Source organism: Arvicanthis niloticus, chromosome 13, assembly GCF_011762505.2.
Source record: "Arvicanthis niloticus isolate mArvNil1 chromosome 13, mArvNil1.pat.X, whole genome shotgun sequence".
NCBI classification, from domain to species: domain Eukaryota; kingdom Metazoa; phylum Chordata; class Mammalia; order Rodentia; family Muridae; genus Arvicanthis; species Arvicanthis niloticus.
Genome location: NC_047670.1, coordinates 70159557 through 70185456, shown reverse-complemented (window position 1 = coordinate 70185456; position 25900 = coordinate 70159557). Strand labels below are relative to the sequence as shown.

General features: G+C 42.0%; 1 protein-coding gene across 2 annotated transcripts in view; it reads right to left on the bottom strand.

Moving 5' to 3' along the window:
* Positions 1-25900, bottom strand: part of Ano6 (anoctamin 6) — a 175736-nt gene that overhangs the window by 89695 nt on the left and 60141 nt on the right. For both annotated transcript variants that reach the window (XM_034516714.2, XM_034516713.2), the window contains one exon: positions 15550-15632. In XM_034516714.2, coding sequence (XP_034372605.1) covers positions 15550-15632 — 83 coding nt within the window. The remainder of the gene's footprint in view (positions 1-15549; positions 15633-25900) is intronic.

The following is a 25900-nucleotide window of genomic DNA, read 5'->3' as shown; positions in this document are numbered from 1 at the left end:
AAATACTCAGATTGTGTCTGTTTCTCAAACAATGCCCTTAGCAGGGGCTGGAGCTATAAAATACAGTGCAGATAACCCTGACCTTTCTGGCTACAGCTCTCATCTCAAGTTTCCTTTTAAAGCCTTCTCCCTCACCCTCAGGTCCCTCTGTGCAGTACTCAGTCTGTGCTGGGCTCTCAGCAGCTGGATTCACACTACACTCTCTACTCTCAATTCACCCCATGCACTGCCCCATAGGAAAGCTCTTAAACAAACATCCTTAAGTCCCACAAGGGACAAAACCCTTCAGCTGCTGCCAATGATTCTATGGAAAGCCTGGACACCCCAGCTGGGTAGTAACACAGCTCTTGATCTGACGGTAACCTACAGATTATAAACACATCCCTCCCTATTCTAACTCTCTGGTCTGACCTTACTTTTTCTAGCCAAGGTTTTGACTGTCATCTTCTTGCTCTCCTAATTGTTTCTTTTAACTGCCTATGCAAATTCTAGTTCTTTATTTTCTAAGCCAGTACAGAGTGTTGCAGATACCTCTGAAGACTCCTGACCCTTTGGGAGAGGGTATCTGAAAGACCAAAAACATTTATATAACACAGAAGATGGTGTTTGTCTTCCTAGAGGGCTCGGGTTTGATTCCCAGCACCCATATGGAGGCTTACAACTTCTGTATCTGTGGTTGTAGAGGATCCTATGTCCTCCTCTGACACCACACACACTTGTGGTATACAGACATACACACAGGCAAAATACCCATATCTATAAAATACATAGGGTTTTTAAAAACAAAATGGTGACGGGTGAAAGTCACCACTTTGCTGACCCCACTGTGCCTGCGGTCAGTCCCTGTCCACGCTCTCCCCTTGCTGCAGAGCCTCCCTAACTGGAGCACTCAGCTCCCCGCTGTTTAACACGTCATGTAAAGACAGAAGCTCTCATACAGTGCAGTTCTCTAACCCCACATTAAAGTTCTCTGAAGTTCCCAGGAAAAGCGCTTCTGAACTGTGCACTCAAATGTCCCCCTGCACCAGGAAGCACTCTTTCTATCTCACAGAAACTGACTAAAATATGATTATAAAGACTTAGGTAGCTGGCAAATGCTTTCAAGAAGACATACTTGTCATTAATGACAATATCCTAAAACTTCAAGCAAGTATTGGAACTTAGCACAACGGTTTTCATCCTGGCTGTCAAATGGCTTCCTAATAATGGCTTTTTTTGTTGAGACTGAAGGTAATGTTATGAAAGGGGCTTTTTTTTTTCTTCTCATTTTGGATAAGGAAACAAGTAAACGTTTGTAAGAGCTACTAATCTTTAATATCTACTATGACATAAGCAAGAAAATCCAGCTATCTACTCTTACCTGAAAAATATGTATAACAATGCCATTTCTTCTGCTAAATCAAAAAATTCCATATTAATATATGCTAATGTGTATTAACATGATTCAGTATTAATTTAATTATCACTCTGGTTTATTGTTGGTCATATTTAAATTAATAAATGTGTTAAGTTTTAAGGTTTTTTAGTGTACTGTTTTAAGGTCTAGTGTACTGAATATTATGTAGGTCCATGTTATTGAGTCTAAAATGTCAGACTTTAAAGTTGAGAGCTACAGTTCCATACAATTCTAATACTGCATTATATAAATTACCGTAGTATAATGTCATACATATGTAACATAATGTCATGTACTTGTGTGTACACTACCGATAACTTTAATTGGACTATAACCCTGAAGGGAAAATTTGCTTTGCTTTTAACAGGTTAACACCAGGGAAAGCAATCCAATGGATATTTGTGGCAATGAGTTGATGTAACATACTCCAGTAAAAATATTTAATGTAACCACTTGGTCAAAGTGTTATACTTAGTTGCCAAAAGACAGGACTAAGAGTCTAACCTTGCAGGTTTGCAGAGGCTACTGTAGATGATGTAGGAAATTGCATCCTGATGCAGCCCTCAGCTTCTCTATTCCTTTAATGTTCCTATGTCTTTGGTTGGTTTGTTTGGGATAAGGCTGAGTGTCTTTCTGTGACACTTGGGACTGCCTTGAGCTCCAGATTCTCCTGTTTCACACCCTCCTATGCAGCTGAGATTTCATGCTGATGTTGCTGTATCTGCTCACAATGGGCTTCAGTGTTTAATCCCCTCATCTTTGTGCTGTAGGTCCATTTTCTAGGATCTCCTTTACCTTCCATGGTAAAGCGACAGGGTCTTCCCTTGCCTGCCTACTGAGGTCTTCCAGCTCAGAGCACTTTCCTTCTCCTTAAATGTCACATCTCACAATTCTAATTGTTGAGCTATTTGTGTAATGGCTTAATTAATGTCTGTCTCTCACTATAACGGATGCCCCAAGGGGACACAGACTGTGCCATCTTTTCATTGCTATTTCCCAAAAGAGTTACAAAAACATTAAATGGGTAAATATTATTAAATAAATCAACTGAAATTAATTCCCCATTATCCTGTGACATTTTACAACAGGGCAGATGAAGCAATGGGAGAGATTCCACTATGCTGGAAAGGGATGGTTTAGTTTGCATGTTTAGAGGAGGCATTTACAAGAGTGGGTACCAGCGGATGGCACAGTAGTGACTGGAAAGTGGCTTCAAGGAAGAAGAGCGGAGGGAACAAAGGAATATTACTACTTCCTGCAAAAGCAGCTCAGGCATATAGTATGTTATCTTTGTAAGGTTTACATAAACATACTCAGGTTCGAGCCAGGAACAGGGACCTCACAGTGTGGTCCTTTCTATGCTGAGAGTACCATAAGGGCAATCCTGATTCACAGGCAGCTCTCTGTGTGTGCACTAGGACTGACCAACACTCCAACACAGCTCACAGACTTCTGACCACCAGCCAGCCAGCATCACCTGCACAGATGGCAACTGAACACAGAGGTGGACACTGTACCACCTTTGGCCTTGAGTGTGAACGTCTGAGATGCATTCCTTTTATTTCCCCACTGAGTACATGGGTTAATAAATATTGAATGACTGACTGAATAAATTTTTACTGCAAAATTTAGTGAAGTTGATAGTGGTTTATTCAAAACTGAATAATTTAAATAGGTCTTATTCCTAATTCATTAAAAATTCTATTAGCGAGTTTTAGAAAGGGCTCAGTATATTTATTGACTGGTTGTGCTGTTGGTATTTTATAATACTGCGGGGTATAATTAATTCCAACTCACTGATAATTTGGTCAGTATGCAAGCGCCGATAAAAGTACTTTCTTAAGGACACACGTGACCGCTGCTCTAGCCTAGTCTACTAGAGCCTGGTCTTCTAAGAATGAAGCAAAGATCTGATACCTACAGTGTGACATCACATAACATCACTTTCAAGGAAAGTGGTATGGTTGGTTGATAGAGCTCTATTCAGTGCTTTGACCTGCCATGCTGAGGTTTTGTCTTTTACTGTCTATTCTAATGCTAAGTGTGGCCACCTAGACCTGGAGTCTGCAAGTAGCCCCTGTAACCCCGCCCCCAAGTTAATTCTGATTGGTGAATAAAGATGCCAACAGCCAATAGATGGGCAGAAGAGACATAGGTGGGCTTTAGATTTCCTGGGCTTGGGGACAGAGGAAGAAGAGAAGAACAATATACAAGAGGGAGAAGGGGAAGCTGCCATGGGTTAGCTGAGCCACAGAAACCATGGCCCTGTGGGCTAGCCCAATTGGAGCTAAGAGCAGCCCAGTTGAAAGATAGTAAATGGTAAGTAAAAATTCTGGGGGTTATCGGAAGGAAAGTAGATTCCCACAATGCATGGAGGGTAGGCAGCAGCCCAGATATTGTGTTGTTTAAGGCTTATAATAAATACAAAGGCTGTGGAATGTGTCTTCCTTCCGGGAACTTAAATGGTCCAAGGTGGAGTAGAAGCCCCGGGCCGGGATTCAAACTAAGCTAAGGGCTGTTCTCTGTATAACTTCATGAAGATGTTTTCCACATCACACAAATGCCTCTCAATCCCTGTGCAGCTGCTGCACCACTTGCTGGTGAGGAAATCTGCCACTGACCTTCCTGCTTTTTATGTATAGGGAAGTGGAAGACCTAAAGCAAAAAGAAGCTGCCTACAGAAGCCGGAGTAGAGCCACGCAGGGGCACAGAAGGCTTCCGGTGCCCAGCCCCATTTCAGGCTCCACTTCCTAGTGGGGCTTTTGGAACAGCGTCTGCCGACAGAAAATGAACAGTTCCTATCAGGAACTGGACATGATTTTACAATCTCAGAAGTCCCTCATTGCATTAATCTCTTCTTCATCCTCCTTATGTCACCCGTCACACATTTACATTAAATATGCATTAAGTTTCAGGGCACAGTGGTGCATGCCTGTGGTTTCTGCACTCAGAACGCTGAGGCAGGAGGATTAAAGGTTCAAGACCAGTCTGGGCTGATAGTAAGAACCCTGTCTATAAACCACCAACAGAAAACACTTGAAGCTGCATGGAACTCGAGGCTCGCTGGACCACCTGCAAAATCTGGTGGCCTGTTCTTGTTTTACACCGTTTAGCTGAGATCAAACTTTACCGGAGCAACAACTCAGGTCCAGACTTGATATATATTCTGATTCATGTTAACACCATAGAATGGAACACTCCGGGGCTGGTTTGCTCATTATAATTAATGAAGATGCTGTTTGGTAGTAATTACAATCTGTCAGGTCACATTAATCTGTATTTCACAAGGTGACTTGGAAGGAAGTATAAATGCACTTGGGTCTCCTAGGTAAAAATGAGACTATGGTTTCTCACCAGAGACTGACTTAAGGAACGCTTAAGAGTTTTCACAGCACAAGCAAGATGGCTCAGAGTACAAGGGTGACCTCCATGTGCAGAACAAGATGCATATGGAACACACACACACACACAATAAATAAATAAATAAATAAATAAATAAATAAATAAATAAATAAATAAATGTAAAAAAAGAATTTAAGACTTATAATAACAACACACCTTTTATTTCTATTCGGTGAAATAATAAAAACTACAGTTAACCAGGAGATTTTAGAAAACAAAAAGATTTGGCACGTAACGCATAGCGCATGGAAGGACACACAGACACAGTGTCAACCCCTCTGGTCTTTCTCTTTAATTTTCTAGGAATCCTGTGAGTTCCTAGTGTGCCCACATTCCTGCCACATCTGTGTTTTCTCTTTACATTTTTATCACAGATCTCCACACCCTTGCTATGACAGGTCACGTGACAGGTCATGGCATGGTCAGGTTGCTGGCCAGCAGAGTCTTCACTTCCCTGTTCCTGTGTTGTGCTTCCAGACTCTTTGTAATTGGATGAGATCCATGGTAAATGCAGACATCCTAACTGTTCAGAATGCTCAGGGCTCCTGCTTTCCTGGCTATGTTTTTGTTAAATTAATTTTGACATCCCCACACAATAGAAAGCTCACTGAATGTCCAACGTGACGCTCTATGAGGCAAGATTCAGAAGGCATTTATAGTCATGGATTTTTGAAGATGAAGGGGATAAAACCAGGTCCAGTGAACAGTTATAAGGACAGGGGATTTTAATCAATCAGGTGATTCAGTTCCTGATCATTATAGGGTGAGTATGGACAAAATAAAATGTGAAAAAAACCAGATGCATTGATGAGCCACATCAAAGGCGGAGGCAACGGATATTCACAGCCACAGCTGGTCTTTATCATTCCACACATCCCATTAGTGAGTCCCACTCCCTGTGATCCATCCACGGCCTGTCTTCCCACCCACAAACACATCTGGATTTATATGTTCATTGTTCATCTGACCACATCCGAACGCTGCTGGGGTGTCAGGTGTTTCCACTGAGAGAAGCCATCCTATTAGAATACAGTCTGACAGCTATTCTTCTCTCCCATTCAGTCCTGAAAACTATGCCTCACAGGGCTGGCGAGGTGGACCTTAAGAGCTCAAGAGGACATCCTGCCCTGCAAGAGGACCCCAGCTCAGTTCCTAGCACCCATGATGGGCAATTCACAACCACCTGTAACTCCAGCTCGAGGGGATGCCACACTTCTGGTCTCCTTGAATACCTGCATGCTTATACTTGTGTGAGCACATGCTGAAGTATGCACATGTGAAGTATGCACGTGCATTCACATACACACATATACACACACACACATATATATATACATACACATGCATGCACATATACACCCCTAATTTAAATTTTAAAAAAATCATTTAAAAAGTGAATTCTCTTTGATTTAAAAAAAGAGAAAGAAGGAAAGAAATAGAAAGGAAGGAAAAAATCTACTTTATATCTTTATTTACCAATTGCTTCTGCCTGATGGTGTCATGTTCTTGAAAAGTTATCAGGAACCACCCCTCAAGATGGAGACGTGAGCTCCTTTCTCTGCAAAGGGAGCACTCAGAAAATGGGAGGCAGCTTCAACAACCTGAGCAGAAACCTGGGTCTGTCTTCACTGGGACTGGTGTGGATGCAGCTTGGATTTTCACTGACTTCCTGACACTGTGATCACACACTCAATTCTTACTGTGATTAACTAGCCCAATGCCTGGACCTTCCACATCATCTGCCTTCAGCTCCTGCCCTACTCCTGGTCTCTACTCCCGCAGCTGGTATTTATGAATCAGGGGCAGGAGTTGACTTTGCTTCCTATTGATTTGTCTCCTCTGTAAATTGATTTTTATCCATTATTCCACATTCTTCTTAAGATCAATTACCTGGCAAGTGCTATCTCCAGGACCATATTTCTTCATTTTGTATTTAAAGGCAGGCTTTTTTTTTTTTCTATATTTCCTTACCAAAATCAAAGCACATAAACATATAGTAGCTTTCACCCACTCCACCTGTCTAATTAACTCCATTAAAATAATAATAACATGTCCAGGCTGGAATTCTGTTCAGGCTGAGATGACCAACCTCATCCTGGCTCCTGGTGACCTCTTTCTAACATTCATAAACAATCTACTCACAGTCCTTCTGTAACAGTCTAGGAGACAAACACTCTGGCTTCCACATGCTCATTTATCAGTTTGGTCTGTGTTCAATATCTTCCCTAAATCAATGTACTCCCTTCTCCTCCACACACACACTTATTTTTTCAAATGCCCCATTTGTCACTTTAGTCTTCTGGCATCTATATCACCTCATATCACTTCAAGGCTACTCACTGTGGGCCCACAAACCAGTATTCTGGCTTTTGGATACCTTACCTGTCACACAACTCCAGCCAGAAAGCTCGAACGTATCTGGGGCAATCTGGCTCCCCTTTCAGGTGTTGGTCTGAGGCAGTCTCACTGTGGTCTTGAACCCCCTGTCTTCCTGCCTCAGATCCTAAGACAGAGATTACAGGTGTACTTCTCTGAAACCATCCTTGAGTAGTCTGGACACCTGTGGCTGCTCAGTAGGGCTAAACCACTCCAAAAGAGTTAACTTGCCTTCGCAGAAGCTCGACAACCTGTGTGCTCGGTCACCTCCTTCATGGAACTGGCTTCCTCCCCTTAAGGTCTGCTGCTGCTGCTTTGTTGTCTATTGCAACTCAAAAGTTATCAATCAATCAATCCATCAATCCATCAAATCAGTTAATCAATATTGTCACACTAAGTATTTGTTGACAGGACTTTAGACTTTTACCTACTTCAGAGTTGTAGAAAGGGGTACTGGGATTTGAACCACGAGTGATGTGCATGGGAGGTGGTCACTTTATCTCTGACCCAGACCTCACGTCTTTTATTTTTGAGAGAGAATTTCCTTAAGTTACCTAGGGTAGACTTCAACTTGCAAACTGCTTGCCTCAGCCCACAAAGTGCCTGGGACTATCTAGCCTTGTGCCAACAAGACTGGCTTATTTTAACATCTTTGAAGTGATGATTTAAAAAAAAAAAAAAAAAAAAAAAGAATTAGAATGTTCCAGAATGTACAGAATGGCACTTGTTAGTATTTTGAGTTAAATGGCCTGGCTGGTCCTATGGTCTAATTACTACCATCTCTCTGGGAAAAGATACTCAGCATTCCAGAGAAGTGACTCAGAGATTTCTGAATGGCCTCTCTGCATGTCTGTCTACTTCTGCTCATTCTCCTCAATGCTAATGATTTATGAGTTCAGCTTCTGGATCAGCCACACAGAGCGAGGAAGCCTTCTTCCATGGTCAGACAGAGTACACGTTCACAGCCTTCTTCCCTGCGTGTGCAGTTCACCTGCAGTGTTGACACACCTTGTGAAGACCAACCGAGGCAAAATGGGCCAAATGAGCAATTCTCACTGTCTCACTCATCTCCAACCTTCTCCTTCTTCTGAGAGTCCGTCTGTCTGCCAAGCTAAATATTAAATTCCTTTGAACACTTGCCCAATCTGTGGCCTTTGGGCTGCAGGTAGCCAAGGGTAAATCAATGAGATCAACACTTTTCTTTTTCTTCCTTCCTTCCTTTCTTTCTTTCTCTCTTAATGCATGGTTCTTGAGCACAAATCCCACAGGTGACAGTATCGTGTGCAATAACTAACAGTTGGCATGCCTCATGGTCTTCCCTTTTGCTCTTTTACTTCATTCACGGTCCATTCTGAGCACATAAAAAATGATCCTACACATACGTCAGGGACTCTGCTGGGAACCTCCCACTCATCCAGAGAAGGTTCACTCTGAATGGCTTTCCAACAATGAAATCAAAGTCTTTACAGTGACCTACAAAGCCCCAAACCACCAATTCTCCCATCTGCCAATCTACTGCAGCTAGGTGGACTGCCTTCCATGTCCACAAACGTATCACCAATGTGTCTATCTCAGCCCTCTTTCTAGGCCACTCCTGCGTAGACATCTGTCCTTCCAGATTGCTCAAGCACCATTAACAGGCCTTTCCAATTCCCAGTGAGATACATTCTAACACTCTATTTACAACTGGCTGAAACACACATATAGAGAGACACACATAGACACACACATTCTCTCTCTCTTTCTCTCTCTCTCGTACAATTCCTATTTTTCTATTTATATTATTTTATAATTTATATTATATTATTTACTTTTTATCTTAAGCCTCTCTTAACCAAAGTGTTAGCTCCTAAGATACAGAATTTTCTTTTCTGAATATTCAGTGTAGTACCTAAAATAAATGCCAAATAAATACTTGTTGAAGACATTATTACTTAGAAATCTTCCTTGGGACCATGTATCTTTCAGCTGGTTGAAGACAACTAGATCAGAATTGCAGGGAATTAACAATAATTCTTAGAAGACAGTGTCTTAGTTACCTTCTTATTTATGCTAAGACATCATAACCAAGGCCATGTACAAAAGAAAGTATTTAATTTGGGTCTCACTGTTCCAGAAGGTGGTCCAGTCCCTGACCGCTACAGTAAGGGGCATGGCGGCAGGTAGGCAGTCATAGCTCTGGAGCAGTAACTGAGAGCTTACATACTGAGACATGACCACAAGGCAGAGAGACAGTTAACTGGAATACTGACACAGCTCCTCTAAGTAGGCCACACCCTCTGGGAATCAAATATCCAAATATATGTGCCTACAGGGGACACTCTCATTCAAAATGTCACAAGCAATAACTATCCTTAAAAGAGGAGCCAGCTCCTCCCAGATCCTAAATGGAGACCGACTCTATCTCTGCTTCTCCGTGGGTACCATGATGTTTAATTAAGGAGGACAGGCAACTTCCACTTCAGCACTCATCTTCCTGAGTCTGTTTTCTCATCTAGTTACTAAGTCTTATGACTTTAATTCTTCCTGGTTTATTCTATTGTAATACTCTTTGTCCAGTTCAAAATTTATTATTTATACCAGTAGAAGCTACGCAATGGGGAAATATATTCAGTTAACACGAGATCAGAAATGGTAAGATTATTCCTGCCTCTAAGTAGCCAGGAGGGTTATATACAAACTTCAAGGTCTGCAAAGACCGACAGGGGTACAAGGGTGGAGCTCGGATCACAGAGCAGTTGCTTAGCCTTCCGTCCCTGTAATTCCATGTTGATCATGGCTGTAATGATGTTAGATCAACGTCCCTCACACCCCATTCTGCAACTGTGTGTGCTCAGACCACCGTAAGTTCCTGGGTCAATGACCACTACCTGTCCTCACTGCTGACTCTAACATCAAACTCCTTAGCACTTGCGGTGAGTGTGAAGTCTGCGGGGCCAGCCATGACTCACTAGCCCTTGAATTTAGCCCTTAGAGCTCATAACCAGATACAGGACTGGGAGTCTGGTAGTAGAACATGTCCCTATTCTATTGCCATCAGGATGGAATCAACCCTAAGTTCTAACTCTGCGGCCTATTCCTGATAGCATCTGGATTGGTTAGTTTGTCTAATTTTTCACTTAGTGAGTGAGTGAGTGTGTGTGTGTGTGTGAGTCTGTGTGAGTGTGTGTGAGTGTTTTTGTCAGTGTGTGAAGACAACCTGTGAGAGTCATTTCCATCTTCCCCCCACCTGGGTTTTGGGGATCCAACTCAGGTTACCTGGCTTGGAGGCGTTGTCCTCACCCACTAAGCCATCTCACTCATCCCACCTTCTACTTCTAAGTCTGACCTTTTCTAGATGATCTGAGGCTCAGGCACCCAGTTCCCAGTGCCACTATTCCCTGCCCCAGAATCATAATCCTTCACGTCTATTCCCAGCCATGCTCCGATGACAGCCATCACTCATCACCGTTTCTCTCTGTCATGAACCAACTGCCTCAGCAACTGTAACGTGATGAGTCAGACTTCACTGGTAGAACACAACAGATAATACTGAGAAAAATCAAACAGCACAGAAGTCCTCTGCAAGATGCAAGAGGCTCCATGGGCAGAACTACTTGCTGCCTGAAGTAAAATCCTACCACCTAAGTCCAATCCCTAGAACCCAACATAAAGATGGAGAGAAAGATATCCTCCACAAAGTCGTCCTCTGAGCTCCACGAGTGCCATGGCACCTGTGGACCATCCCAATATCAACAGTAACAAGTTTGCTTGCTTGCTTGTTTCTTTACAGATTTGTTTGTTTTATGTAAGTACACTGTCGCTGTCTTCAGACACACCAGAAGAGGGCATCAGATCTATTTACAGATGGGTGTGAGCCACCATGTGGTTGCTGGGAATTGAACTCAGGACCTCTGGAAGAACAGTCAGTGCTCTTAACCACTGAGCCATCTCTCCAGTCCCAACAGCTGTTTTTTTAAAGATAGCACTATAAAGAAAACATTCATAATACAGTGTTAACTATTTATACTGTACTCAAGCAAAACTGTACCAGGACTGTAATGGTGTTCTACCGTATAAGATCACCAAGTGTCTCTGTAAGCCAGTTTTTAGTCACATTCTCTTCATATTGACTCCCCCACACATCTGCCTCACCTCACAGTGATGATACTAATCATTGCTAGTCTCAACAAATCCCCAGCTCCCATGAGTCTGACACATCTGCATCTTTGATTGCCCTGCTAACATTCTAGCATTCTGGCTACCTTGATAGCTCCCATCTGCAAAGGGGGCGAGAGAGCAAGGACGGACACCTGTGGGAGTGAGGCGGCAACATGGAGCTGCAGAAAGGAAGAACAGAGGGTGGTGGAGCTGCTATGGTCAACAGGCCCTAGGCAGCTGACAGGGCTGTGAATCTACTCAATTAACACAGCCTGGCTGAGCCTGAGAATCACAGTACACATAAGCCGTGTCATTCGTTCTGATGCCAGAGATCAAGGCTGGTCAACTGACAGGGCTCTGAGATACATCTTCTAAAAAAATCACACTGAAAAGCACTTTATTCTCCCTGCGGTTGGGGGGGGGGGGGGAGAGACGGGACAGATAAGTACACTGTTGCATAAAAAGCACCCGTTCTCGGTCTGCCTTAAGCCTCAACTATTTGAGAATAAGGCTTGAGCAAGCATGTTCTCTGCCTCCCTTCAATCACTTTGGAGGCAAGTGATCCTCCAAAAGGCCAGATTGGAAAAAAAATAATCAGAAGACTGACTTTTCCAACTTCTTTTAGTTTTATTTTTTCCAGCATTGTTTGAGACTTTGCTTTGCCATTAGATCCTCTGGCTCCCAGGTCCTATCATCCGCCCAGATTTAACAATCTGGTTTCCATCATCAATTTACCTGATGTGCTGGCATTAGGACTCCCCTGCCTTTAACAGCAGAGCTATGTCTTCCCTGACCTACACCCTCTTGTCTGCATAAAAGGTTTCTCTTAAATATAGCAATGTAGTTCCCTGGAGTGTCCTATTCTCAAGGGACCTCCTTCTGCGACCTGTTTGTTTACCACAGAGACACATATCCTTATGTTTATTATAAGGCCAGGCGTTCTGGCAACGGTGAGGCTGAGAGGAAAGCACAGCAGCTCTTCACAGGCTTCACAAGAACTTAAGAGTCACGAGCATCACAGACAGGCAATGCATGGGAACATAAAGAACTCCTTCCCAAGGCCCCACACCAGCACAGGAGCTGTTAGCAGCTGGCTCCTGCCTGAGGGGGAGTCCATTTCCCTCAGCGATGTGCCCTACCCCTTGTAAGTTGTCCATGCTCCAGTGGAAGGCCCTACAACCATGTCCACACTTAAAGCACTAACTGGACTCAACAGGTTAAGGGAAAGAAAAAATGTACTGGGAGGGAGCTATGGTGGTGGTAAGTCAGGGAGATGGTAGTGGGGGGGAAGTAGAGGATGGATATGATCAAATATATAATATATATATATACATACATACATTCAAACATACATTATATATACACACATACATATAATATGCAGACATGATATATACACACATACATATATACATGCAAACATACATATATGCACACACACATATATATACAGACATATATAGAGACATGCAATATATACACACATATATACATACATATATATACATACATTTAATATATATCCATATACATACATACATATACATACATGTAATATTTAAGCATATGATATATAGATACATAATATACATACATTCATACAAAAATACATTATATATACATACAAATAATGTACTGACATACAATATATACACACATGTAAACACATATATACAAACATACATATACTATATAGACATATGATATATACACACATATATACATACATATACACATACATACATTTAATATACATATATACATATACACATACATACAATATTCAAGAATATAATATATAATATAATACACATATATATAATACATATATACATACATACACTATATATATATGAAATTCCCAAAGAATAAATTTTAAAATATATTTAAAAAATAATTGCTCCCTGACCATGGTAATCACATGTAATTAGAAAAGGACAGTAACCAGGCTTTCTGTGCTTGACAAAATGTTGATCAAAAGCATCCTGGGAAGCAAAGGGTTTATCTCAGCTCATGCTTTCAGGTAAGTGTTCCTCACTGAGGGAAGTCAGGACAGGACACTTAAGGCAGGAAATGAGGCAGAATCCAACTGAATGGCCTGTTTGGCTATTTTTCTTCTACAATTTATGTCCATCTTCCTAGGAGGTCCCTGCACACAGCAGCCTGTGGTCCTCCTATATCAATTAGCAATTAAGAATGCCTTGTAGACATGGCTGGAGACTAATCTGATGGTGGCCATTCCTCAAGTAAGATTCTTTCTCTTTGGATGTGTCTTGGTTTCAGACAAGTTGGCAAAAACTAAAACTAACCAGCACACAGGGACACAGAGATATGTTGTCAGGTACAATACAGGGCAATCATATTTATTGTTATCAATAGTACGGTCTAATAAAATGACTTGCAGGAATTCTTGAGGCCCAACAGAAAAAAACAAACAAACAAACAAACAAACAAACAAAAAACCCAAGAGAAAGATCCTCCTTCTGGTTCCTATGTGCTCAGAACTATGGTTGAAATAAGTCTCTCCAAGGCAACTGCTGTTGGTGACTAGAGATTCTGCTTGTGATCATTTGATCTTAGACTAGGCAGTCTTATATCTTTGAGAATGAAAAAAACCGTGAAACTCAAGAAACTAATGCTGCTGCTGAAGACGATTTACCTGCACTACCCACTATCTGTGCAGATGCTGCTGCGGGGAGCCAGGCACCAGCTCCTCAACATACTAGAAGCTGCCAAGAAAACTTCCATTTTTACACAGAGAATGGGTACAAAGTATGTATGTTTTCCAATGACACCAACACCTGGCTGCACACAACTCCTGTTACATTAGTTATATCCTTAGAAAGTTTCAGCTAGAATCCTTTCCGAAAGGTAATAGTCGAGTGGCTCTCGGAGTCTGTATCAGCGTTGCCTGCTTTTGCACCAAACTGCTCTGCCCTTCAAGACAGGGAACTACTGGGTGCACTCAGTTCCCCTTCACTGACACTCACACTGGCTGTACAGGAGTCACTTGAATGCCAGGTCTCTGTATTACAACTGAGTGCTTTTCACAGCAGGCCATCTGCAAGGATACTGCAGGAGCCCTGCCCTGAAATGAAGTGGCACTGCGAGTACAGTTTTATGTACAATCCTTCTCAGTCCAGAGCATGGTGTGCACTCTATACTAGTAGGTCAATTGAGTGGGTAACCAGGAGAGAGAGAGAGAGAGAAAGAGAGAGAGAGAGAGAGAGAGAGAGAGAGAGAGAGAGAGAGAGAGAGAGAGAAAGAATGAATCAGTATTGCAGTCACACTCTGCCAACTACTGGAGTGGTAAAGGTATATCATTACACTTCAAAAATAAAATAAACCTTCCAAAAGATATATACATACACGTATACACACAGATACGACTTGTATATGCAAGCATGAACGCACGTGTGCACACACACACAGAGGCACACACACTCACACAGACAAACCCACACACATAAACATACATACACACATTTTCATTGCCAATACAAATGGTAGACAAGTCATTCACAGTAAGGAAAAAACTGGGCAAATCCGGTGAAGGCTGCTAAGCTTCCCGGATTCTCTGGTGCCTTCATAAGGCATGAGTCAGAGAGACAAGCACTTTAGGAGACTAATATAAAATCTGCTCTGAAAGACATTCTGCAAGGCATCCTACATGCTTAATTTTCTTTAAACAAGGCACTAATAAAATCACAGTAGCATCTAATACGATCTTTAATTCCTTGAGGCTAATCGTCAATGTCTCACTGAGTGGGAACATTTATTTCCCTCTTGGTAGAAACAGCCAGTAAGATATTCCTAGTCCCACTAGAGCTGCATAACTGAAGTTCCTGAAGGAAACGAGAAACAGGCCACTCCACCGTGACTAACTGCACTGGGCCAGAGCATTGTCTGTGCTCAGTCAAGACTGATTTCCAAGGTTACCAAGAGCAGAAACCAACAGCAACAGAAATCAGCCGACGAAGCAGGAAAATCTGCAAACATCTCCTCGCTCTTTTACTACGGAACGAGTTCCTGTCAGCAATCCCATACACAGTGCAAAATCAAACCCAGAGCTCAGGACACTGGGAGGCTCAAGGCCAGTTCACCTGCACCTCAGGGACACCAAAGTCTCAACAGTCACTGAGGGGTCCTGTGGCAGACTGAACCACAAAAGAATAGAATTGGTTTTTCAAAGAAAATCTTAATGACGGATAAAAATTTGAAGATGAGGTACTTACAAACTCTGGAGTACGGAAGTCCTGCTGATTCTCCAGTGACCCAAAGGTGGGGCAGACAATTGTCTGGTCAAAGTTTTCCAGCACTGCAAATAAACAGTAAGTAAGTTAAGTGAAGGGAGAGACGAGCCTCGGCATCTGAGGCCCATCTGCAGGTTGAGCTTATTGAGCTCCCCACACCAAAACCTTCAACAACTATTTCGTGCATGTGGCTAGGTCTCAAAACGCTCTAGGCTGTGTCTAGCATGGAAAATTACCAGCCTCTCCACTGCAATTAAATGCTGTAGTGTGGCTAAGGAAGTCATTATCCTGCTGGCCTCTTGGGGAACTGATGAAGAAGCAAATCAGGGCAGTCAGTTTCTGTTTTAAAATCCATTGAAAAGCAGTATCCAGCACATTTAATGGGAGCCAAATAAAAATTTCCAGTAGATAATTTCAACTAATAACAAACAAGTGAAGTTAATTATAATAACATAATTTAACCAATGATAATACATTAACATTTCAGTAGGTAGTCCATATTAAAAAATACCAGTAGACTATTTTATAATAGTATAATGTAATCCATAACAATACATCAACATTTGAATACATTTGAATAATATGAACATAGCCCATATTAAAAGTCATCAGTGAACTATTTTACATTTTTCTTGGACTAAGTCTTGGGGATCCAGGATGTATTATGGATATAAATCTCAGTACAGAAGAGCCAGAGGTCAATAGATCAGCAGCCAGAGGAGACTACTGTCCATGGTATTAGGTGACTACAGTGTTAGGTGGGGTAGAGGAGCCAACTTCAGGAGGTAGGTCATTCATCCGAATCAACCCTGTTTGGCATCAAGACCCTGGCATGAATGAAAGGAAGGCCCAGTGTGATGGACCCCAAGAAAGCAAACCAATCATATGCACTCTGTGGGTTCTAGATCAAATAGCCTTAAAGATGCCTCATAAAGACCTCCATAAAGAAGTGTTGTGTGCTGGAGGTCCATCAGCAGTAGAGAACTTGCCTTGTTCATTCTTGAGCACTTAAGAAAGTCAGGAAATTTCAAGTAACAAGAAAGTGTTGGATTATACTAGGGATCACTACATAATCATGTAACTTTGACTATATAGGAAAAAAAAAAAAACAACCTTAAAGAGGCCTTAAATAGTCAAGTTTGCTGAAAGAGCATCAACTGTCTGAAGAGGTTTAAATAGATAGTCTCATTTGTCGACAGGGCCACAGCTCTTCAAGAAGCCACTGACATGAAAACAGACAAAGATGTAAAGAGAGCTGAGGTACATTAACAATCAGCAGCATACATCCTCAGATGATCCTGACTGAACAGCCAGGAGCGGCCTTTAGTTTTACCTGTAGTAGCTGTATGAATTTTACAAGTCACCACACACCTGTTTCTTGAATACATTAAAAAAAAAAAAAATGTGAAATGGCTGGTTCCTATTGATGAAAAAAAAATTCCTCTTCTCTGTGCCTAAAAAAAGAATACCTCAGCTTGCATAAAGAGATTCCTGAGAGACTGTGATCATTTACAAAGCCAAGTTATCAGCCAAAAGTTGAGACAGTTCATCTCTGCCATATTTACTTAGGACTTGTACCTTGATTTAAAAAAAAAAAAAAAATTCCCAGTATTGGAATTACAGATTTGATTCACACTAAATACCTTTGTTTGCACACATAGCTTACATGTTAGTATCTCTATGCCCTAAAGAGAAAGGCCAGGGGAAATGGCAGCCAGCACAAGCAGGCGCCATCTCTTCTGAAATATCGATCAGAGGACCCTCTACATAAGTACCAGAGAAGAAATGGGAAAGGGAGGTGAGAGACGGCTTGAAGTCAGTTCCCAAAGGTGACAATCAAGATGGATGCCTCTGAGTAGCCCAGGAGGCAAACAATTTCCATATAGCCAGTTAAGTTTAGAGTGTAGGGTCACAATGAGCTGAATATTTCAACAGCCAAAGAACAGTTGTCCAAAATCATTACATCCCTGTGACCACCTTCACAACATCCTAAAACAGTGGTTCTCAACCTGTGTCTTAACCACTTTGCAGTCTCATATCAGATATCCTGCATAGCACATAGTTACGTTATGATTCAGAACAGTAGAAAAACTACAGTTATGAAGTAGTGATGAAAACAGTTTTATGGTTGAGGGTCACCACAATATGAGGAACTGTATTAAAGGTTCATAGCATCAGGAAGGTTGAGAACAACCGTCCTAACACATGACTGTTTGTACACCAGGCTGTCTCACCAGGCTGTAAGAAGTTCCCCACAGCTGGAGTACAGCTTGGTTCACACCTGGAATTAAAGACCTAACCTTTCTACAGCATTAACTGTAGAGATAGTGAAGACATTGCAAACGTGGAATTTATGGTCTATTGCTTTATAAAGTCAATGAAACATCATACTTGTGTGTATTTTTATAAGACCACTATAAATCAGATGGCGTGACTGTTTGCTATCTTATCTAAATTCCTACAGGATGAGCTGTACAATTTGTCTATCATGTATCTGAGGCCACGAGCACAGTGTTCCCTTTCTTCCCCTCTGCCCAGGCAGACAGACTTAAGAAGGCGTTCACAACAAGGCATTTATCAAAGCTCAGCAGAGCAGCACTCTTTAAATTCATAATCCCACTGTGCAAAGTTAAAACATCCAGAGAGGTGTTAGAATTATGTCAAATACCCTACAAGTGTCTTTAAACTTTTTTCTAATTATAATGACTACTGTTGTAAGTTTTAAGAGTAACACAACTCCAATAGTATTTGTCATGACACTCGAGATATCTCCTAACTCTTTAAACCCTGAACCTCCTTCTGATAATTTGAATATGATAAAGAACATCAATCCATTGTTCCAAACACCTATATAAATCCTCTTGTATACTCAACACATTAGTAACATTTTTTTTTTTTGCTAAATGATTAATCAAAGTAGCCGTCTTAACTTCTTGTGTCAATGCTATTGCAGAAGCAGTGGTGCTAGCAATTAATGTAATTAAAGCTGTTATACCAGCAATACTCAAGCCCACTACCCTCTTGCTTCTGGTTAAAGCCTGACTCACTTCTTCTAGTACTTGCAAGCTTTTTTCAGAATACCAAGGTCCTTCCAGAAAAAAAAAAAAAAAACAATACAAAACAAACAAACAAACAAAAACTAAAGCATTCATATAGACAGAAGAAACAAGATATAGGGCTGGGGTGGGGGGCAGGAGGCTCTGTTAAATAACAGGCACGGAGGCAGAGGAATGTGTTTGTTAAAGTATAGAATGGCTTGGAGTTCTAGCTATTCTCATAATGAAAATGAACATAGTTGCAGCTAATGTCATCACAGAAGAAAAACTTAATTTGAGTAAATAAAAACAAAAACGGCTTTACTGGCATACCTTGTGGGCAGGACAAAGCCACAGGCATTTCCCCAAGGACCTAACACAGCTGAGAGGTAGGTGATACATGATGCTAATACAACAATTAATCTCCCTCTACTCAGGGGGCTCAGGAAGTCTTTGGGACTCTTATTTCTGATAACCTAACACAAATAGGAAAAAAAAAATCATCATTTTTTTTTTTGAAAAAATAGTTTTAAAATTAAGGTGAAAACCTGAGAATTTATTAAAACAATGGGGGGAAATACTTTTGAAGAAGCAAACATGCTCTCTTTAAAATAACACATCACGTAATAGGTTCTGGAATGTGACTTCAGCACAGCCGTTAAGCCTTGTATTAAACAATAAGAGAACTACCTCGAATGCTATCATCCGTTCACTTAATTTCAAAACTTGGAACACAAAAAGTCTTGAGTATGTCTATGTTACCCACCTGTCAAAGCAAACTAGAGAGAGTGTTCTAGGTACAAGCTGAAGTCTTAACACATCAGTGGCGTTCTGTGCAGAGGTGCAGCAAATCGGCAACTGAACATCAGGCTCACCCAAACATACCACCTACTGTACGTTTTGCCAAACCTTGGTTTAAAGCCCAAAGGCGACTAAGGCCTCTTTTCAAGACATAATTGATGCTAACTTCAGAATCATTTGTAAGTTGCAGCTAGACAGATTTACAGAGAACTATAAGAATACTATCAAGTAGGGGCTAGAGAGATGGCTCTGAAGTTAAGTGCACTGACTGCTCTTGCAGAAGACCCAAATTCAATTCCCAGCACCCCTGTGGTGATCCATGACCCTCTGTAACTCTAGTTCCAGGGGATATAATGCCCACTTCTGACTGCCATAGGAATTAGGCATGTTTACAGTACACATACATGGAGGCAAAAACACTCACACACATAAAATAAAATAATATACTTTATTTTTTTTATTTTTACTATGAGTAAAAATTAAAAAAAAAAAACCTGTTTATGTCAAAAGAAGCCTATAAAATACCAACTTTTTATATATTTAACAGTAAACCAGAGACCTGCCAGTTAGTTTAAATCAAAGGAAGTGATTTTTTAAAATCAAAGGAGCATATTTTTAAAACTTTATCAATAAAGTTAGGGTAATAAGGTTTTTAGATGGAGTTAATTCTGGATCGTTCAGTGCTGTAAATCCAGGACCCAATTAAGCATCGTAGAGGTTTGGCCACATTAATGGGTTAGTAAAAGGACATTGGCAACCTCACCAAAAAAATGACAGTCATGTGGTTTCTTGTGTACCAATTAAAAAAGAGTGACTCGGATTTACTACCCAGATTACGAAACAGATATTACCTGTACTACAACAGTGACTAGACTGTGATACAAAGTAGCCAATAGAGAGCCATTATCTATCAAATTATAGATAACCTATTCCCTATCAGATAATACAAAACCGCCTCTCAGAAAATCCAGGGAGGGGGAAAACAAAGTAGCTGGTACGTAGAGCTCTGGAATGAAGGTAATTAGAATGGGAGACAATGTATCATCTACTGGACTGCACTAGTGTGGTCACAGAGCTGGGTCTAGTTGACTCATTCATCAAGGTGATTGGTTGCCACTGAAATGATGAAAACCATGGTAAATATATAAGACAGCAGGTAATGCACGGCTGAGCTGGGGGTGTAACTCTGGCATAAAGCCCTTGCCTAGCATGTGCAAGGCTCCAAGGTCAATACCCAGCACTGGGAAAAAAAAAAAAAAAAGAGTAATAATGACAGAGCCAAGTGCAAAGGGCCTGGACTAAGGACCCTGATAGGGCTCCAGTCCCCATACTGCCTGCTGAGTCCTGCTTACTGTCAGCATATTTGTCCCAAGCTGGTGATAAGCATCTCCCTGGTGACATCGCAGAGCTGTGCAAAGATACTAGTGATAGTTAAAAAAAAAATCGAGGGGCTGGTGAGACAGGTAAAAGTACTGGCTGACCTTCCAGGGTACCTAGGTTCAATTCCCAACACTCATGGCTCTGACTCAAGTTCTGGAGAACCCAGTGCCCTCTTCTGGCCTCCAGGGGAACCAGATACAAACATGCTACCCAGACACGCATGCAAGCAAAACACCCGTTCTTTAATAACTTTTTAAAATTGAACACTATGTAAATACAAATTAAGCTTGCATATGCAAACTCAATAATGTGGAAAAATGTAAATGCAAGACTACAGAGCATACTGATCCGTGCCTGGCATTTCCAAACGTCTGATCTTACTTATTCCTATTTTTTCCCTTATTTCCTCAGATCATGAATAATAATTTAAGGTTGTCAGTCACCTCAAATCAACAACTAAAGAGTAAAACAATTGGATTCTGCGTCAGTCTGATTCCAGAATTGTACATCTTTTAGATACACTAATTTTTTGTCTTCTGGGTTGCTAATGGATACCCTATTAAGTACGAGTTGATAAGAAATTAAGATTGTAAATATCAATCAGAAATATTAGCAAAAAGCTGTGCCAACTTATGGCCAGATAGAAACAGAGTAACACCAGATGAGGTGGCACAGACCTGTAATCCCAGCACTCAGGAAGTGGAGGTGGGGCCAGGATGTAAACCCAGCCTTGGCTACATAGCAAGTTTGTAGCCAGCCTGGGCCACATGAAATCCTTCCTCTAAAAGTAAAAAAAAAAAAACTAGCACTTTTTGAAAACCAAAGGAAAAATCATGCCATAGAACTGACTGAATGGCGGAATGAATGAAGAACATTTCATTCATTCATTCATTCATTCGTTCGTTCATTCATGCAGAAGCTCTACAAAATAAAGAGATGCTGGCACGCCTATGGACTCACGAGCTAGGTGGGAAGCATGCACATGTGCACACATGTACTTATACATGGATTTATTGTGGTGCTGGGGATCGACCATAGCACCTCAAGAATACCAGCCATAATACATACAAGTGACCCTAAGAAAAATGAGGTAAAGAAGTTGCCTTCAAAAGAATCCCATGATCTATTGGATGTCCAACTAGAAACAATTAGCAAGTCAGAGGAATGACCTAGTTCACCAAGGAAAGTGAACATGTTTACATAACCAGACAGGGCAAGATGTCTAGTGGACAACAAGGATGTTCTATACCTGAAATTTTCTCCTCCCACTTAATAGCAGCCTCAGGAATTGGGTGTCTGATACTTGATCCCAAAGCCAGCCCTCACCAGCCACCAGGCTAACACACTTCTGACACTTTTCCCAGCAGCCCCTGCCTTCCAGAAGCATTGGCCTGCCCCATCTCACTCCCATATCACTTAACCACCTAGCCTATCCATCCCACACCATCCTTGACTGCCACATCTGGTCTCCAGCTTCCAAGTCTCTTTCTCTGGTCTCAGTTTAACAGTATCTCCTGTACTCTGGTGGCAAGTGAACTCAAATTATCAGGCGGTGCAAGGATACAGTGTGTTACCACAGGATTTTAAAATAGGGTCACTCAGAGTGATAACTGAGAAAAACATTAATGGTAGAAGTGTAGTGGTTAGGTTTTGTCGGCATTATTTTGGGGGCGATGATTATAAAAAGAAGTTTGGAGTTTGGGGCTGGAAAAGTCATCACATAAACAGAGTTTACTGAGCTGCTGTGAGAACTTGGAAGATAAAGCTGAGAGCAGTGCAGAAGACAGAGGCTGGCTTGTGAAGATCCAGAGGGAACTTGAAAGACTCTAGCAGGATTGTTCAAGTGCCACTATGACTCAAGAGTATGTGCATCTGGTCTGCTGGAGCTGAGAAATCAGGTGTGATTAAGAAGAGTTCAGTATCTCCGGGGTCATCTTCTGGGAGCGTTCCTCAGAGCCAGCACACGGAAGCTGTGTCCAGAGGGAGCTGAAGCAGCATATGAAGCTGGCAGCTGGATTAAGGGACGTGTAAGCAATCTTACTGTTACCACTCCTACATGATACTGGTTTTGAAAGCACAAAGGGGTCCTGGAGAGCAGCTGAGCCTTGGCACTGTGAGAGGCCAGGAGAGGCTATTGGTGAAGACACAGCCTCAGTTGCAGCAGAGACCTCAGGACAGAAGGGTCTTGAAGAATAGCCAAGGCTTAGCACCATGTGGCAGGGTCAGAGTCTCTCACAGAGGCCAGCAGGCCACTGGTAAAAGTATAGCCTGTGACATACTATAGCCCATTAGAGATGCCAGAACTGTTGGATGACCACCAAGGACAGCCGCAGCTATGGAGAGGAGCCTGCTAGAGACTATGTGTGCTGTGTGGACTGTGGAGCTGCCCAGGCACTTTGGTTCCAGAAGATCATGAGTGAGCCCCAGATGCAAGGCATTAAGCTGCAGGATTCAGTTCACAGCCTGCTTTTCTGTGTTTAGAATCTGGCTATGCACTTGCTCTTCCCTCTTGAAATAATAAGCATGTAACTTATTTTATTCATTCTACAGAAGCCCATAGTTAAGAGATTTTGTATTTTTAGAAAGATTTGGGAGAATTTGGATGTTGTGAAGAGACTGGACTGTTTTTAAAGTGTTATGTTTTCCTTTAAAGACTGTGGCATTTTCAAGCATTTTAAAATACTGTAATATTAACATGACATCTTTGGATAGACAAGAAAGGAAGATCATACTTTAATAGTGATATATTTGTGTGTCAAGCTGACAAGCAGTCAGTTGCACTGGTTAGGTTTTTGTTTTCTTTTTTTTCCAACTTGACACAAGCTAGAATCAGCTGATAAGAAAACCTCAATTTAGAAAATGCCCCAGACCTGTGGACATTTTTTTTTGATTGATGATTGATGTGAGCAGGCCCAGCCCACTGTGGGTGGTCCCATCCCTGGACAGTCAGTCCTGGGGTCCCTGGGGTGTATTAGAAAGTAAACTGGGAAAACCAAGGATAGCAAGTCAGTAAGCAGGACTTCTCCATAACTTATGCTTCAGTTCCTGCCTTGAGCTCCTGCCCCAGCCTTCCTCCGTTGTGTAATAACAAACAAACCCCACCCTCTCCTGCCTCTGTTCACGGTGTTTTATTACAGCAACAGAAAAGTGGGAGGAGCTCCCGGTGCCCTGTAAGTCTTCTAAGTAATATAGTTACTACATAAGAAGAAACATGCTGTCCTGGGCCACAGGGAGCCAGGCATGCACAAAGGAGACCTGGCAGTGTCTCTTTCACTCAATATTCTGCAAATAGTTGGCAAACATTTGCAAGAAGGAAAAGAGTCAAGTTCTTTCTCCCCCTACCCATTTCCCTAGCCAAGAGTACAAGGCATTCCACGGTGGAACAAAATGGAGACGGAGCCTCTGTCCTTCCTGGTTTCAGTCCAAGAGAAATTAATTCTGAAGATGACCTTCATCCATAAACAGCAGCAGCCTCAAGAAGAGCTCCAGTGGACACTCTCCTTGCACACTCTGTTTAGTGTCAATTTTGACACACGTTGTCACCACACCCCTCTCCTCAGTAACTCAGCACTGAAAATATCTCAGGAGCCCAACAGATGTGTTTCAGAAAAGCTGAGAACACCATCACACGGCTGGTTAACGCTTTACAGAGAATGACACAGTGTGCTGCCAACTCACAATAGATACACATACTAACGTCTTGGGTTCTTTTACCAACTGATGTTTTCTAGCAGTCACACACATACCCATCCCTGATGTTAGGCAGTTTCCAGAGGACCTTTTATAGCACTGACTGTGCTCCCAGTGTTGCCAACCATCGCTGCTAGTTACCAAATCAATCACCTCAGAGATTCTGTAACCATGAAGCACACAACTCCCAACTCCCCTTCCCTCTGCCTGACAATCTCTATAAAACATTTTCCTGTTTCCATTCACTTGCTTTCTTCCACATATGGCACACACATGGAATTACACAGTGTCTGCACTTTTTAAAATTATTTTATGTGTACGGATATTTTGCCTGTGTGTATGTCTGTGTGCCGTGTGCATGCAGTGCCTACAGAGGCCAGAAGAGGGCATCACATCCCCTGATACTGAAATTAAGAGATGGTTGTGAGCCACAACTTGGGTATTGGAAATTGAAGCTGGGTCCTGTGGAAAAGCAGCCAGTGCTCCTAACCATTGGACCATCTCTGTAGTCTAGTGTCCATCTCAATATTTCACTCTGTACTGTTCTGAAGTTCCACCTATCATCCGTCTTATGACTGATCCCATTATACACACAAACCACATTTTGTTTGCTCAGTTATCTGCTTGTAAATACTTGGGCTGCTTCTATCTTTGGGCTGTTACAGATGGCAGCTCAATGGATTTCAGTGGCCACCCAAGTCCCTACTTTGCCTTTGAGTGTGAACCCAGGATGGAAATTGGTGGGCCGGACAGTACTTCTTAGCTTTTAGAGGAGCTACCAAATAGTTTGTCATAGTTGCCGCTGTCTGACAATACCAGTCGCAGGGTCTGAATGTTCTCACACCTTCATTCCCTTGGTCTTCTCTGTGCTGATATTTTTTGCAACAGCAGGCATCTAGGTAGGTGCAAAATGATACTGAGGTTTGAATTTGTCGTCCTTTAATGATCAATGCTGCTGTGATACGTGTCACTTGCTACTGGCCATCTGTGTACATTCTTTAGAGACCTGTCAACTCAAGACCTTTCCCCATTTGTACTGGCTGTTTTTGTGTCAACTTGACACAAGCTGGCGTTATCACAGAGAAAGGAGCCTCCCTTGAGAAAGTGCCTCCATGAGCTCCAGCTATAAGGCATCTTCTCAATTAGTGATAAAGGGGGGAGGGCCCATTGTGGTTGGTGCCATCCCTGGGCTGGTGGTCCTAGATTCTATGAGAAAGCAAGCTGAACAAGCCAGGGGAAGCAAGCCAGTAAGTAACGTCCCTCCATGGCCTCTGCATCAGCTCCTGCTTCCTGCCCCGTGTGAGGTCCAGTCCTGACTTCCTTTGGTGATGAACAGCAATGTGGAAAGTGTGAAAAAACCCTTCCCTCCTCAACTTGCTTCTTGGTCATGATGTTTGTGCAGGAATAGAAATCCCGACTAAGACACC